At 36.1% G+C, this 16,574-nt stretch overlaps 1 protein-coding gene across 1 annotated transcript; it reads right to left on the reverse strand.

The window, feature by feature from the left end:
- Positions 1-522: 522 nt before the first annotated feature.
- Positions 523-15,700, reverse strand: tmem201 (transmembrane protein 201). The gene is made up of 11 exons (XM_056239629.1): positions 15,484-15,700; positions 14,166-14,286; positions 13,145-13,333; positions 12,665-12,844; positions 11,866-12,215; positions 9,632-9,835; positions 6,102-6,328; positions 2,612-2,674; positions 2,228-2,509; positions 1,430-1,558; positions 523-1,336 (listed from the first exon to the last, which is right to left on the reverse strand). The coding sequence occupies exons 1-11, from the start codon at positions 15,591-15,593 to the stop codon at positions 1,239-1,241; spliced, it is 1,953 nt and encodes a 650-aa protein (XP_056095604.1). The 5' UTR covers positions 15,594-15,700; the 3' UTR covers positions 523-1,238.
- Positions 15,701-16,574: the final 874 nt, after the last annotated feature.

The following is a 16,574-nucleotide window of genomic DNA, read 5'->3' on the forward strand; positions in this document are numbered from 1 at the left end:
AATTGTTTTGCATTATGAAAAAATGGAGTGACAACCTTACTCATCTCTCAAATAACCACCCACTCTGAGCTGTAAAACATCCTATACTGAGAGAATCGAGATTGTTATCATTCTCTCAGGAGACAGACTGACTCCACTCAACCAATGATGGCGAAAGATAAACTCTGTTACCCTGGAGTACTTTTCATAATATACTTTCAGTTTCCAGTGTGTATTTTTTCCTTACATTGTTTAAAAAGATTGCTCTCTAATAACACATTAGTTCAAAAAGGCAACGTCCAAGAACAGGCATATGTTTCAAGCATAATGAAATGGATAAGTTTTAACTTATTGAGGAAAAGGTCAAGGAAAACCCTTCATATCCATCTTCACGGTTGACCTTTTCACTAAGCAACTGACTTACAAATACATGCTGAAAGTTTAAGCCAAGGAAAGTGTTTACTCAAGCAGTGTTTACTCGAGAGATAGCATTTAAACGTTTCATTGAAAACGTAGATGTCATACAGAAGACACACCAATATGTGACAATTACAAGGGAGATTTATTTCAATCTGGAAATTGACACACCTTTATCTTATGTACAAATTATCCACGTTATCCTATTTCCCTTGACATTATGAGTCAATCATAAAACAGAGGCAGAGGCTCAATGGACACAGTAACAGACATTTGCTAAACACAATATTTCAGTGTCACATTGTTGACAAGTAGATCAACACAAACATATTGCACCTTGTAATATCACATCATTTTGATAATGATATGACAGCATTATCCTTTGAGGAAATAGGATAAACAGAAACAGTTAATGTACAGCAATATGGCAAAGAAGCCAAATGACTTTAATAAAGATGTCACATGCCCAACAAACATCATTCTGTTAAACGAAATGGCACAATCATTCATTCTGATACACATCCAGTGTTTAAAAACACAAACAAATGATTGAACATGCTCAAAAAACATGTTTTCACAAAGCTCACATCATACTTTGCGGCATAAAGTAGAATTTCAGCTGTTGTGTATTTAACAGAGAAGTTTAGAGAATACGGTCTTCTCATTTATGTGCGCCAGGAAACAATCCTTTTGTATTTCTGCTAATGTTGAGCAGCAAGAATAAAGTTGTAGTTGTCACCCAAGAGAAACATTATCCACTTATTTCCTGTAAAGAACACAGGTGACAAAGACCAGTGTACGTCTCAGTTTGACACTAAACTCCTGAAGTCTGATCTATAGTCTCATCTCCAATTGTAATAGAGATAGATGCTTATGAAGGTTAGGTTAATGGTCAGGCTGGCAAACAGTAGACCAGGCCAAAGCGTCAGGCCCAAAAAAACTGTGGAAAAACACACAAAAAAACAAATAACTATGCAGAACAGAGTAACCAAATTAGTTTAAACACTGCTATTGACAAAATTCCTATTCTTACCCTTCCATCCAGACTTGCTCTCGGTTTCATTTCCTGTGGTCGTGTCTACATGGCAGTTTGAAGATGAAGAGGAACTGTCCATTCGCTTCTCCACATGCTCAAACACACTGCCCTCATCGATCAGTGAACCTGAATCCCCAACAAAATCATATCTATATCAATATCAAAAGTTCAAGAATTTTAAGAACAGTCATATAAACAAAGGTTTGCCCACAAAGCCAACTAACGAATCATACAAGGGTTTTAAAATAATTACTTCAGTTGTTATCAGTACAATTAATATCATTTTTAAGTAATACTTGTATTAAAAAAATAGACTGAAGAATGTTCCTTAATAACAGCAATAACAGGTTCACATACAGTGGCTCCGATAAAACATTCAGACACGTAAGAAGAAAAAAAAAGTTGAAAAAAAGACACTTTTCAAAAAACATAAATGTTAATAAAAAATGTAAATAAATGTTTTGTTTTAATTTTAAAATCGGCATAAAAAAGAAGTCACGATAGACTTTTCTTCCCTGCCATGACGTATATCCAAGTAAAATGGCTACTCAAACTTATTTTGATTGAATTACAATGGCATGTAAATTAAAAAATGATGTTCACGAATAAATCATTTATAATCAATATTGCAATATTACATAAAAAATATCTCAATTTTAATTTCTTGGTGACTTTAAGGTCCACTGTATTATATCTTTCAGCTCAAATGGTCAACAGAAACACACTGAATCTCTCTTTCTACATTAAGGACTTTAATCTAGATTTAAAAAATATATATCCAAATGTGTCCAATACCATGATTCTGTGAATGGAAGTGAGGAACATCAGGCAAGAATCCTCTGCTGTGCATGTGGCTTTGCTCTGAAAGACAGGGAGGTGGTGAGGCCAAACTGAAAGGCTCCAGAGGAGAGGAAAAGAGCTGCAGCTTTTGCCCACTGATGTTGAGTCTGGCCGGGCTGATGAGCGGCCGGCGCTGCCTGGCGGAGCTGGAGGTGGAAGTGACGGAGCCTGCCACGGAGGGGGTCGGGGACGGTCCAGGAGAGGCAGGTCGGCTTCCAGATTTTAGAGAGTAGTAGTCTATTGAAAAGATTAAATTATCAATGAATTTATCATATATGATTTATCTGATTTTAAGTCAAAAAGATGTATGAAAGCATTGCTTCACTTCTTTTGAGTTACCTGAAGGTGGCGAGTCTTTACACTGTAAAGATGGTCTACTTCCACTAAACAGGAAACCCGAATCTACAAGTAAAATAAGCAAAACAAGATTTTACATAATATATATACACAACTACCCAAATTAGTTTTCTGATATATATATATAAATAAAAACACAACACACACACACATTGGTATAACACAACCTGAAAAAAACAGTGTTCAGTTACTGTTATGGATTTCCAAGTAAAAATTCTGTCCTATACCAATAAGCCATTCATTATTTGCATGTTATTGCTGATAACTGACAAAAGGCAGATATTATAATTCAATGCTGTATTTTTTTTAAAATACATTTAAAATAACACCAAAAACTAAAATCAATTTTACATGCTAGAGGTTGATTTAGGCATCACAAAACTATAATGTAATATAAAGTATGAAAAATGTATTTGCTAAAGATTGCATTTAAGTGTTAAATAAACCTTTTTTTAAAGTTTAAGTGAGCATTAGATGTTGGAAAGGGTAATGTAAGTGTAAAAACAAAGCATGTACAACTAAATATACAGTTTGAACCAATAACCGTTATTGTACAAAAAAATTGCATACATTAGCATTGGGGTCAGTACGATTTTTCTTGTTATTTATTAATGTTGTAAACAGTTGTGCTGCTTAATTTTTTTGTGATTTTTTAAAAACTTTTTTCAGGATTCTTTGATGAATAGAAATTTCAAAAGAACAGCATTTATTTGAAATAGAAATCTTTTTATAACATTACAAATGTCTTTACTGTAACTTTTGATCAATCTAATGCATTCTTGCTAAATGAAAGTTGTTGTTGTTGTTTTTTTTAAAGTAGTACAAATTTAGTTTTTTTTCTAACATTCCTTCCATGGCTACTTTTTCAATGTCAAAGCAAGGTGGCCGGCCCACAAAAAGGCTGACAGAAATTCCAAGCAATTTTTCATGATACAACACAAGCATCGAACAGTAAAGTAGGGTCATTTAACGCTCTCCTACTACTGTCATTCCAGGAATGTCTCCATATGTGGAGCCAACACAGCTGCAGCCATAGAGAAGAGCTCCACCACCACTGAACATCACAGAGCAGATGGGTGAAGCTGCATGATGGAGCAGGTAAAGGCCCTGCTCACACAAGAGCCTTTTCAAGAACTCCTGTAGAAATGTGACGGGGAGATGAGTGATACGCTAATGATTCTGTTAAAACGAGCTGTGTGACATCTCACTAGACTCTGATATTTCTTAAATAAGAATTAAACATACTTTTGTTAGCTGTTGATAAATGAACAGATTCGATTTCAATTCCCACCTCTAAATGATGCAATGAGATTTCTCAGACAAGTGTGTGTGATTAAATCCCGAGCATAAAGATCAAGCTCTGGCCCTTTTTTAATCACACCTGCGAGCCGCTGCATCTGATTACAGGAGGCTGACGTTTGCCATCTCATCTGGTCTCGTCTGAAGATCCACACATGAAACAAACCACGATTCTTCTACCGTCTCACAACAGTCATTTAAACACCACTCCCGACATCATCTGATCCCAGGCTTTGAAAGCCTGTGCGTATTACAAAGTCCCGTTTACCGATAGGTCAAAGTTAAAAGCTATGGTAAACCAAGCTGTTGTCTCTGCAATTTTGTTAGGTTATGCAAAGTCAAAACTGTACATCAATTCAGTATTTTAAAAAAAAAATACATAATCAAAAAGGCGGCAACAAAAAATATATATTATTCTTCATCCAAACATTTCTGTTATTAATTACTAATTTCACTACAAACCGGCTGTTTTATTTTCATAAAAGGTTAATTTTTAAAGATGATTTCCCGTACAATATTGTTCTGCATCAAATTTGATGCAAGAGCTGAAGCAGAGGGCATTATAAGTGAATAATGTTCCTCACACAACTCGGACCTGTGGTCAGTATATGTCATTGCATAAAGAAAAAGTCTTCACCTGAAAAAATAACAGCATACAGTTTTAGAACCAAATGACGGTGAGTAAATAATGACATTTCATTTATAGGTTCACTATTCTTTTAAATGTAATGGCATAACAAGATTAAACAGACCAGCTGTTAATAAAACAATGTAAAGAAGTCACTTCCTGTAACTCGAAACCCATCTGTGATGGGAAAATCCCAGTAACATGCAGGTAGCCAGAGACACCGTACAGACTTATTTCTCAATCGCACTTTAATTTTCTTTGGCAGTTGGCAAAATTCCCCAGCTAGGTGCGGCACCGTCTGGGGTGAAGAGTGAGCAGAGTTCCTTTTACCATGTATTCACATCAGTCAGTGACCCACATCTTTCCCATCATGCACCTCTGCACTAGTTCCACAAAACAGCACCTGGGGCCTCTTACTACCAGCACAACTCTCATCTTCACAAACAAAATTGTTCTACATTACATGGAGAGGACACCTTTTTTATATTATATACAGAAAATTCATTTTTCAATATAAATTTGAATATTTATATCAGCAAAGGGCGCTATATGCATGGTTAATAAATATAAAAAATAATTAAAAAGTAAAATACTATAAAAATACATAAGTATGTGTATATATATATATATATATATGCTGATTACATCAAAGATGGCAGAGAGAATAGAGACTCACATTGCGTTTTCAGTAAATGATTCATTTCAGTGTGTTTCACTTTAAAACACAAGCTCTGTCATATTCTGTGATTGTTTCTGAAGAGCGCGAGCCCTCACGCATCGTGCTGTGTGAAATACAGACTGAACAGAACCTCAAATCATCCCACCGCTGTATGGTGAGATGACATGCAAACTATGTTTCTCGGCTGCATAAAGCAAACCAGTATCTAGCAAGTAAAGTTGTGATGGATGCGGATTGTAATTAAAGGTAAAGATGATTGCGGTGACGTACATGAGTCGTACAAAATCATGAACGAGTTTGTTATATTGATGCGCAAACAAACTGTGTATGTGTGCTCCCGATGCACTGATCGCACATTGTATCTGTGCACAGACACATTACAGTACGTTGTTTCCACACACATTCAGAATGTTTTGATTTGTCATGCGTTTAGTAATTCTGAATTGGATACATTTACTGTAGTAGGTAGATATGCAATCAAGTCAATGTGGTTGGTTAAGGTTTTTTTTTTTCTTCGCATATCCATGTTCTGTTCGGTATTGCAACTTCAGTTGTCTAATAAGTAAACAAGTGAACAAAAAGCTGTTGCACTGTACACATATACTATACACTGAATTTAAAAAAAAAATGTTTTTTTTTTTGTTTTCATGTGACTTTGGTGTGCATAAAAGGGTGCGATTAATCATAATTGAACATTTTAATCTATGGACAGCCCTAATTAATAAATAAATAAATAAATAAATATATATATGTGTGTTTGTGTGTGTGAATATATAAAATATATACATATGACATTAACAGAATTTTTATGTTGTAACGATAAGTAAAAAAAGTGACAATTAGCATTTATCGTATGTCTAACTCACCTGCTCGTGCGAGGGAGGGGATAGTTCCCAGAGAGAGGGCCCTGTTCAGCCGCCTAGGCAGCGAGGAGGGAGAGGCTTTGCGCGTTCTGTGGCTTTGTTGGCGGATGAGCAGCTGTGACAGGTTGGGGGGAGGCGTTGGGATGAAGGTAGAGGATCCAGACACAGGTGCAGACAGCAGGGGACAGTGATTACTGTAGTGCGGCTCAGGAGAACTGCCAGACAGATACCTGCAACAGACAGAGCAGAATTGCTCCATCACTGAGTTTTATAAAGCAATCAAGTCTTCAGTTACTATTATGGTGGAAGACTGTATTCTGTTTCACTTAAAGAAAGTAACTGCAGAAAATAGATTTCCAAAAGCCTGAAGATACAGAAAATATGAAAATGTATGCAGATACTGTATAAATGGCAGATCTTATCATGGCTCCCAATTTGAATCAACTACAGACTATGTAGATTTCAGTGAAGTAAAGATTTCAATGCAGATAATAAAAGTAAATATAAACAAAACATGCAATTTAAGCTAGCATATCTGCAAAACATATGATTTCATACATCAGTAATGTCTCAGTCCATCTTGACGCTGTCACACAGATTTCTTGGTTATGATTCACTGATTTATAAAAGCACAACAGCTTCCACCTCAAACGATCGTCAAGTTAATCTAAAATCTAAATAGTTTTGAAGAAATGTCAAACACAGTTCAAATTTTATAAGTGTTTTATTTCACTTCGTAATAGTGTTTTAAATAATACAAGTATAAAAAGGGCAATACAACTCAATTATAATACAGCGATTGCTCCAACATGCTGCTTTAATCAAAGCACAATACTCCAAAACATTATTACAACAAATCTGAGCTTAAGTGTCTGGACGCAAACAGTTTCACACTATTTAACAATGCAGTTTTTCATTTCACATTATATCTTTGGGGTCATTCTTGGTCAAAATCACAAGAAACCACTAATCAGGTGTTGATGACATACCAGAAACCGCACAGCAATGCCAAAAACATATTTCATTAGGACGTTCCTCAAAATCAGACAACTATTGAGCCTGCGAACAATGAAGAATCAAAAAGTTCCAAACACACCACCTCAGATTCAGTTTAGATTTGTAGTGGTCAGAGGCCAAAACAGATTCAGGTCCATTTGAGATTTGAGTTACTTTAGTAAGAAACTGGATTTGAGAGGATACCAATATAAAAATTGGCCATTTCCAATCTCTCTCTGTCATCACTATGCGCCTTCTGATACAACATGCACAGATCTGTGATTTCACCTTGACAGGTCCTACCACAATAAATCCTCAGTGTTAAATATAACTTATTTACTCACATTTTAAATCACATGAAATTTTGGAGACAGACATCATATTACCGGACAATCTAAACTGTCAGGTAATAAAATAGGTAGCCAATGAAGGATCGAGTATACTCTCAAAAATACAATGTCCTGCTGTGGTAAATAAATGTTATATATGGTTTTGAGATACTTGTATCAATGTCAAGTCGAAATACACACTATTATTAGTATTTACCAACCATCAGGCTTTGGCATGCAAAACTATGATAATGAGGATACAGCAAACTAAATATTCAAGAATACAGATGTCTACAGTCAAATAAGAAATGTGCCACAAACATATCACTTTATCATAAACGTTACCTAGTTAAAGGGATAGTTCACATAAATTTCATAAATTCTAAACCATTTACTCACCCTCAAGTTGTTCCAACCCTGTATAAATTTCTTTCTTCTGCTGAACTCCAAAACATGGAAGTCAATAGGGTCCACCAACTGTTTGGTTACCGACATTCTTCAAAATATCTTCTTTTGTGTTCAGCAGAAGGAAGAAATTCATACAGGTTCAAAGGAACAGGAACAACATGAGGGTGAGTAAATGATGACAATTTTCATTTTTGGGTGAACTATCCCTTTAAATGGAGCTTTGCATTGGCACATGTCACCTTTTGGTAACACAAAATTCTAAATATTAAAGCTTGTCTTACAAGCATGTCGAGAACTTACAGTATGTTGGGAGTGGACGAGTACCACAAGATTTGTACGAGTTGATCCACGTCTAATGGAAATGAGCTCAAGGTACACTTGAAAACAGACTTGATTTAAATAACAGAAAAGTTGCGGACGGTAAATGTCTAAGTCACATTAGTAAGTACTTCGATCACAGCAAAAACAAACTTCACAGCATATGCCACATGCATACAATTACGTGGGAAATACAGTGATTAAAAACTACAAAAACATTCAATCTATGGTCGTACTGTCACATGATGTCACACGTTTCTAGAATACAGCAAAAGTACAATACTTAAGAGAAAATTACAAGAAAGTACAATCCCTATAAAGCTTTGTCTGTAAAAGTTTTGAAAATGTGTCTCTTTTTGTTAGAGACACTCAAAAGAGATGGCTACATGTTACTGAGGTTTAGTGTGGTTAGTATTCAAACTAAATGCCATGTACGGTAATAAAATGTAGTGCATTCTTTACATTTTACAGTATAGTGTAATAATGTTCACAATATAATAAGTATAGTGCTATGCAAAGTACTTGGTTAGCCAATTTTCTGTGTCTTTAAAAATAAATTTGTAAAAAATAAAAATTGATGTAATGATTACAAACTGGTGGTGGAGACAGACTTTATGACTTGACATTCAGGTTAATGTAGAATCTACGCAAAGAGAGGCTCAAGGCAAAAATATTTGACATAGACTATTCTCAAATGTGTTCTGCTGTAACCTAACATCAAAACTGAAAGCACTTGAGCTAAAGTATAACGTGTTTGTACGTTAGAAACTTAATTCTGCTAATATCGCATTTGTTATGAGATTGCAAATATGAGATTTGAGCAGTATTGGCATAATACAGTATCTTTGTTTTAGTTTTTTATATAGTTGACACAGCAAGGCATTTTAAGTTGTAGATGATGTTTCGTAAATGTTAAGCCACTTCCATGCTGCAATGGATCAGGGGTTTAGTACCCAGTATAGATGGGGTGGAAAAAATTCCCAATTCCTCAAGCACCATTTCAATTTCTTGGTGAATAATGCAATAACAGCATTATACACAGCAAGATGCATAAAAAAAACATTCACTCATAGAACTAGTCTTTATCATTTCCAGCTACCCGAAACCTTAGCTGTTATTTCAAACCAAATGCAAAATGTCTGAAATTGTGATGTTCTGCCTTTTTATCAAATTATGGGCAAGTCATGCTCTAGACTACAAAAAAAGGCAATAAACTCATTTTCTAGTACTTTGAGCAAGGTCATCCACAGCAAGAATCAAACACACAGACTAGATTTTCTTTTATCTATCAGTACAGTTTTGAAGGCCTATTTAGCAAGTGTCTCAAAGGCCATGAAGGTTTATACTGAGTGTATTAGTTTTTTTAGTATAAACTGAAGACAGTTGGAAGGACAATCTGAGAAAAATCAAACCCCTGTTTCTACATGTCCCAAAAGTGTCCCATAAAATATCTTAGCTTAGTGTCACTGCTCAGACTCTGACCTGTGACCTCTGGCTCTTCTTTGACTCGTGGATTTGTGCGTTGCCACAGCGGCAGCGAATCCCACCAGACAACACACAGAAGTGATGCCAAACTTGACAGTTTCCAACCAGTCAGGGATGTCCGTCTTGAGGTAACACTCGGCCAGGTAAAAACATATGACGAGGAGCCAAAGCACAGATGCCACAGCGTCGATCCTCCTCAACCTTTAAAAAAATAAAAATAATAATAATGATATGTATACATTTGTGTGTGTGTACTGCATATACATACATATGTGTATATATATACACACACACACACACACAGAATTTAGTTAAGAATTGTAGCTAAAGTCATAAATAACATTTAATAATACATTTTATAGTATACACACGCATACACATTTATTCATACATTAAAGTTAATAATAATAAAAAAAAAATATATATATATATATATATATATATATATATATATATATATATATATATATATATTTATTCATTCCACATTCTATACTGTATATACATAATGATAACAAGTAAAATAAATATAAGTATATATATAATTATTTTACAAACATATATACATATATATACAGGTCCTTCTCAAAAAATTAGCATATTGTGATAAAGTTCATTATTTTCCATAATGTAATGATAAAAATTAAACTTTCATATATTTTAGATTCATTGCACACCAACTGAAATATTTCAGGTCTTTTATTGTTTTAATACTGATGATTTTAGCATACAGCTCATGAAAACCCAAAATTCCTGTCTCCAAAAATTAGCATAATTCATCCGACCAATAAAAGAAGTGTTTTTAATACAAAAAAAAAAAATCAACCTTCAAATAATTATGTTCAGTTATGCACTCAATAGTCAATACTTGGTCGGGAATCCTTTTGCAGAAATGACTGCTTCAATGCGGCGTGGCATGGAGGCAATCAGCCTGTGGCACTGCTGAGGTGTTATGGAGGCCCAGGATGCTTCGATAGCGGCCTTAAGCTCATCCAGAGTGTTGGGTCTTGCGTCTCTCAACTTTCTCTTCACAATATCCCACAGATTCTCTATGGGGTTCAGGTCAGGAGAGTTGGCAGGCCAATTGAGCACAGTAATACCATGGTCAGTAAACCATTTACCAGTGGTTTTGGCACTGTGAGCAGGTGCCAGGTCGTGCTGAAAAATGAAATCTTCATCTCCATAAAGTTTTTCAGCAGATGGAAGCATGAAGTGCTCCAAAATCTCCTGATAGCTAGCTGCATTGACCCTGCCCTTGATAAAACACAGTGCACCAACACCAGCAGCTGACATGGCACCCCAGACCATCACTGACTGTGGGTACTTGACACTGGACTTCAGGCATTTTGGCATTTCCTTCTCCCCAGTCTTCCTCCAGACTCTGGCACCTTGATTTCCGAATGACATGCAAAACTGAGCAACAGTCCAGTGCTGCTTCTCTGTAGCCCAGGTCAGGCGCTTCTGCCGCTGTTTCTGGTTCAAAAGTGGCTTGACCTGGGGAATGCGGCACCTGTAGCCCATTTCCTGCACACACCTGTGCACGGTGGCTCTGGATGTTTCTACTCCAGACTCAGTCCACTGCTTCCGCAGGTCCCCCAAGGTCTGGAATCGGTCCTTCTCCACAATCTTCCTCAGGGTCCGGTCACCTCTTCTCGTTGTGCAGCGTTTTTTGCCACACTTTTTACTTCCCACAGACTTCCCACTGAGGTGCCTTGATACAGCACTCTGGGAACAGCCTATTTGTTCAGAAATTTCTTTCTGTCTTACCCTCTTGCTTGAGGGTGTCAATGATGGCCTTCTGGACAGCAGTCAGGTCGGCAGTCTTACCCATGATTGCGGTTTTGAGTAATGAAACAGGCTGGGAGTTTTTAAAAGCCTCAGGAATCTTTTGCAGGTGTTTAGAGTTAATTAGTTGATTCAGATGATTAGGTTAATAGCTTGTTTAGAGACCCTTTTCATGATATGCTAATTTTTTGAGACAGGAATTTTGGGTTTTCATGAGCTGTATGCCAAAATCATCAGTATTAAAACAATAAAAGACCTGAAATATTTCAGTTGGTGTGCAATGAATCTAAAATATGTGAAAGTTTAATTTTTATCATTACATTATGGAAAATAATGAACTTCATCACAATATGCTAATTTTTTGAGAAGGACCTGTATACACGCATATATATATATATATAATTTTTTTTTTTTAAAACAAATATGTATATTTTTAATTGAATCACCTGACAGGTCCTGCCATTAAGACCCCTGTGATGCAAGTTAGGAGACCAATAGAGGCCACGGCCATCTGATGGTCACTTCCGGACTGCCAGATGAGTCGAGCGTTCTCCACGGCCTGTTCCGGAAGAAGACCCACCAGATCGTCCCACATCTTTTTGCCCTCATCAGTCTTGCTTTCACTGTCGTTTTGAAGAGCAGGTTTAGGCGGGGCGACTCCGGTTAAGGTCTGCGTGAAAGAGGAGGCCACATCTCCAGATCCAGACAAAGCCACAGCTACAAGGAAGGCACCGGCGAGAAACGCAAGGATTCTGAGCAAGAGCAACCAGGCCGGCGTGCTCAGGGAGTAAGTGTTCTGTACAAAAGAGAGAGAAAAAAACTTGATATGGGAATAGCACTTGGTACTTGCATGCCATGCCTGACTAAAGACGAAATGTGAATCAACAGTAGCTGTAACAAAAAAAAAGAAAGCAGGACACAAAAGAAGCAAGAGAGAACAGGTCTTTCCTTATCTCTGGCAATCACTTCCACACATTTATCTACGTTTTAAGAAAACACTAGAAACAGACTGATCATTAATCAAACTTGATACATGCTACAAATGCAAACCAGGTTTTACAGTTTTATCTAAGCAACATCTAAATTCAGTGCATTTTTCCATGTCAAGCTCCTGGCACCTAATCAAGCTCCTAGTATTCTCGAAGATACACTTCAGAGAGATGTAAAAACATAAATCTTCCTGTATTGTTCATGTCAAGTCCTATGGCTTGATTTGAAACCATGTAAATATATAGAGATCACCACCTTAATAAAGGCTTTATCAGCATCCCGACTGCGTCTGAGCTGGTGGTTGAAGAGCAGAGCCCGCAGCTGTCGGTTCTGGTGTTTGATGTAGTACTCCACTGCCGTCTGGCACGGCCGGCACAACTTGTAGGTCTGCTCGAGGTGGTGCTTATAAACTTCAATCTCCTCATCATAGTTTTCCTGCCATTACGGTGGACATATGGCATTTAATTTTACTGGTTGCATACATGTTACTTGTTTGAGCTGAAGCTATTCACATTATAAAAACAGACTTTAAACATAATACCACATGAAAACTATTTAAGATGCTTATTCCAGCTCAAACAAATATGACTTTAAAGTATTAAAATGTTTAGATGCCTATTGAATGTCATATTGAATTATTTTTGCCTGCATAAAAAGCACATTTAATTAAGCAACGAGCTTTAACCATTGGTTGTCTTGAAATGAAGAAATCAAACGAGTCAGTTATAAACCTACATCATCCCTGGGGATGAACGAGGCCAGCTGCTTAATCTTCAGTGTCTGGTTGTTGTTACACTTCTTGCACAGGAGCATCTGGCAATTGACCCAATGCAGAGACTTCGGTGACTCAGGGACACCGGCGGAAACACCATGGTTGAGATGTTCCATGTATTGAGCAGGAATGGGTTTGTTGTAGTCCCCGTTCTACAGATCAAAAAAGAAGCGCAAAACAAAGACTCACTTGCTTGACACTAAATGTACATTTATAGACATTGGTAAGGATAGACACCATATTGAATTTTATGTGGATGAAAACCATGCTGAAAAAGACCGATTTTGACACAAAGTGTGTGTTTTTGACCGCTCGAGCCCAATAAGGCGCCAAAAAGAACTCAGTTCAGTACTCGCATGAGCAGCGGGTTTATGTGCACACGTTATGAGTGTGTGCTCAGAAACCATCTCTCATATATTGAAATTAGTTTTGCTGCTTATTGCTCTTAAACGGATTAAAATCTTAAAATTAAAACGGATTAAAAAAATAATGTTCAAAATCTTGAACGTTAGAGCACGGCAATGTGCATAACCACGATAAAGACGATAGTCCAAAATCTCTACCTGTTTATTGTGACTACTGGTATATCACCCATCCCTATACTTTAATTTAGCAAGAATGTATTAAGTTGTTCAAATGTGACAGTTAAGACATTTATAATGTGACAAAAGATTTCTATTAAGATTTCAAATAAATGTAAATAAAACTTTCAAGTCATCAAATAATACTGGATTTAAAAAAAAATCTTTTCCACAAAAACATTAAGCAGCACAACTGTTTTTAACACTGATTGATGACAATAATAAGAAATGTTTCTTTAGAATCAAATCAGCAGATTTCTGACGGATCATATGACGCTGAAAACTGGAGTAATCACAATAAATTAAATTTTAAAGTATCCTCAAAAGGAAAACAGTTATTAAAAATATACATACATATAAAAAAATTATGCATTTCATAAATCTCATAACATAATGCCAATACCTCCTGAAAGCCATTATACTGGTCGCAGTATGGACAATCCCAGCAGTTTCTGTTCCCATAGGGAACAATTGTGTCCTGATTGCAGAACCAACAATTCACTTGGACATGACTTGGCTTCTTCCTGTAAAATAAAAAGGGTCATATTTAGAAGAACTGCTGCAAGTTACTATGCCTTATTAATAACAGAAAAAAACTGTAATTCTATTAACATGACAGACCACAACAAGTGGTTCTTCCACTACTGTCTGTTCTGCAGAGAGCGGGGGTAAAAACGCTAACTGCAAAAGCAAGTAAATATATAACCATTAATAGCTTAAAATAAATGAGAAGAGAAAATGCTTCCATATATTTTTATTTGCTGAAATCAAAAGCTGTGTATCCAATCAAACTACAGTATTTTAGAATGTATTCGTCTAATGAATCACACTTCCCCTGAGATTTATACATTTAAAAAAGAAAAAGTCAATTGTATCATTCAGCTTATGTCCTGTTGATAGTAGTCCAGCAGTTCAGTGTTTTTGGTTGCATCCATTTTCATGGGACAGGTAAGACAGTCATTGGAAAATAATGTAAAACCTGAACTTTAAATCTAACAGCACAATCAGTGTTGCAGGACCTGAGACTGAATATCTAACAGTAACATGACCATGACTATAGTTTGATTGATTTTAATTGATTTTTCGTGGACTAATTTTAGAGCTGATAAGGGCCTGATTAAATTGACAAACTCTGCCTGTGATGATAACATCATCAACATCAAGTCAATGGCATATTTTTGAATGAAATGGCAGAAATTTGAATGAATACGAATTCAGGGGAAGCTTTACATATCCTACTGCTCCATAGATAATTTAAAGGTGTAAATGAATACCTTGGTATAGTCTAGACAAAATATGATTTATTCATTAAATATCAGAGCAGAGCATTTGTGTATTACAAACAAAAGCTCATTACAGTTTCTGACAGTTTGATAGCTGAGAAGAGGCTCGAACGTTAATTTATCCTTATTTTGCGGAAGTAACAATAACCGTAGTACTTATGACATTTTTGGTGGAATCTATTAATATAACGGTAATTTTTGGTTTGTTTTAAGGACGAGAACGAAATCTCTAGGGCTAGTTGTACAGCGCGCGCCACTCAATGGCTGCGCGCGAGCACACGATTTTTGCATAACTGATATATGCAAATACTGCTGCTGTGCATGTTAATTGTAGTGAATCGTAAAAAGCAATCGATGAAGTGCACTGTAGTTTATAGCTCTAGCTAACTCGTGTGTTAAAGGAGGCCCAGCGACATCTTATGGGCAGGGTTACAATACCTGGTTGCAATTCTATAGATCAGCGCTCCTCCTGCAGCAATCGCCGTCGCTCCGACACCACCAACTACAAATGGCGGGTATTGTAGTAATATTTGGTTTAAGGCCTCCATTGCAAAACGGGATATTAATAGTAGTGTTATTCAGTAGAACCCACACGCTGGAGTAGGTCATGCGGCACCAGAAGCGCGCATCAATCTACAACATGGTCATATCCAGGTCATGAGTGCGTGTCAAAATAAAAGTTGGAGTTTGTGCAAACATTCTAAACAAAATAATAATAATAATGTAAAACTTAGATATTTTAATATATAATTAAAATATAAAATTATAAATATTGAACTATAAATAGATTAATAGAATAGAAATAGAATTAAATTATGCAATAACATACATACCGGTAGTTTGTTAATGTTAATGAAAAATGCTGCATATTTAACAGTAACTACATTTTTTACTATTTCATATTGTTTATAACTTTTAAAAAAAGTATATACTAATTAAATATGCAGCATTTTTCATTAACATTAAGCCATTAGCTTTATCTCTATTCGACCGATTTCCATCTTTGGAGTTTGTAATTGCTGCTATATGCGGTGCATAAAAATGGACCAGGCGTCTAGCCTGTTCAAGAAAGTGAATTTAAGCAGAAATAGTATATGGTATACAACTGCCCTCTTGAGGCAATGTATGTAAAAGCCATTTATAAGCTTTACAGAGACATTACATCATATTAAAAACTTTTGAACAGTGCATTCTCATCTTTCAATCACCTTAAAGTTGTGTCTAAATTTTAGTATCGTATCAGTAATCATAAATTCAGTCGTAAATTAATTAACATATGATTACATGCTTAAAAGCACGAATGTTGACTACTTGATCATTCTCTTCTGAATTACAAATGATTCATAAGTGCCTCTCACTTTGTGTACAGCATTGTGGCACAAGAGATAAGACACCAACTACTAGTAGGCTCAAAGATCATGTTCTTGTTTTGTAACCTCATGTTGCTTCAAGTAAACAGCTGGGATCCTGGGATTGACTCTTTCTGTCATTTTCAAATTCTTGCTAACACTCATAAACTCATCCCAACA

This window comes from Rhinichthys klamathensis, unplaced genomic scaffold (genome assembly GCF_029890125.1).
Source record: "Rhinichthys klamathensis goyatoka isolate OS25496 unplaced genomic scaffold, OSU_Roscu_1.1 h1tg000020l_1, whole genome shotgun sequence".
In the NCBI taxonomy this organism is placed as follows: Eukaryota; Metazoa; Chordata; class Actinopteri; order Cypriniformes; family Leuciscidae; genus Rhinichthys; species Rhinichthys klamathensis.

Bases quoted from the DNA above. Each gene is read 5' to 3' on its own strand.
- tmem201 (XM_056239629.1), bottom strand. From the start codon at position 15,593: ATGGAGGCCTTAAACCAAATATTACTACAATACCCGCCATTTGTAGTT. The intron at 12,216-12,664 runs GTGGTGATCTCT...TCTTTTGTACAG, and splicing joins CTGATAAAGCCTTTATTAAG to AACACTTACTCCCTGAGCAC. The intron at 6,329-9,631 runs GTCAGAGTCTGA...TGTCTGTTGCAG, and splicing joins AGAAGAGCCAGAGGTCACAG to GTATCTGTCTGGCAGTTCTC.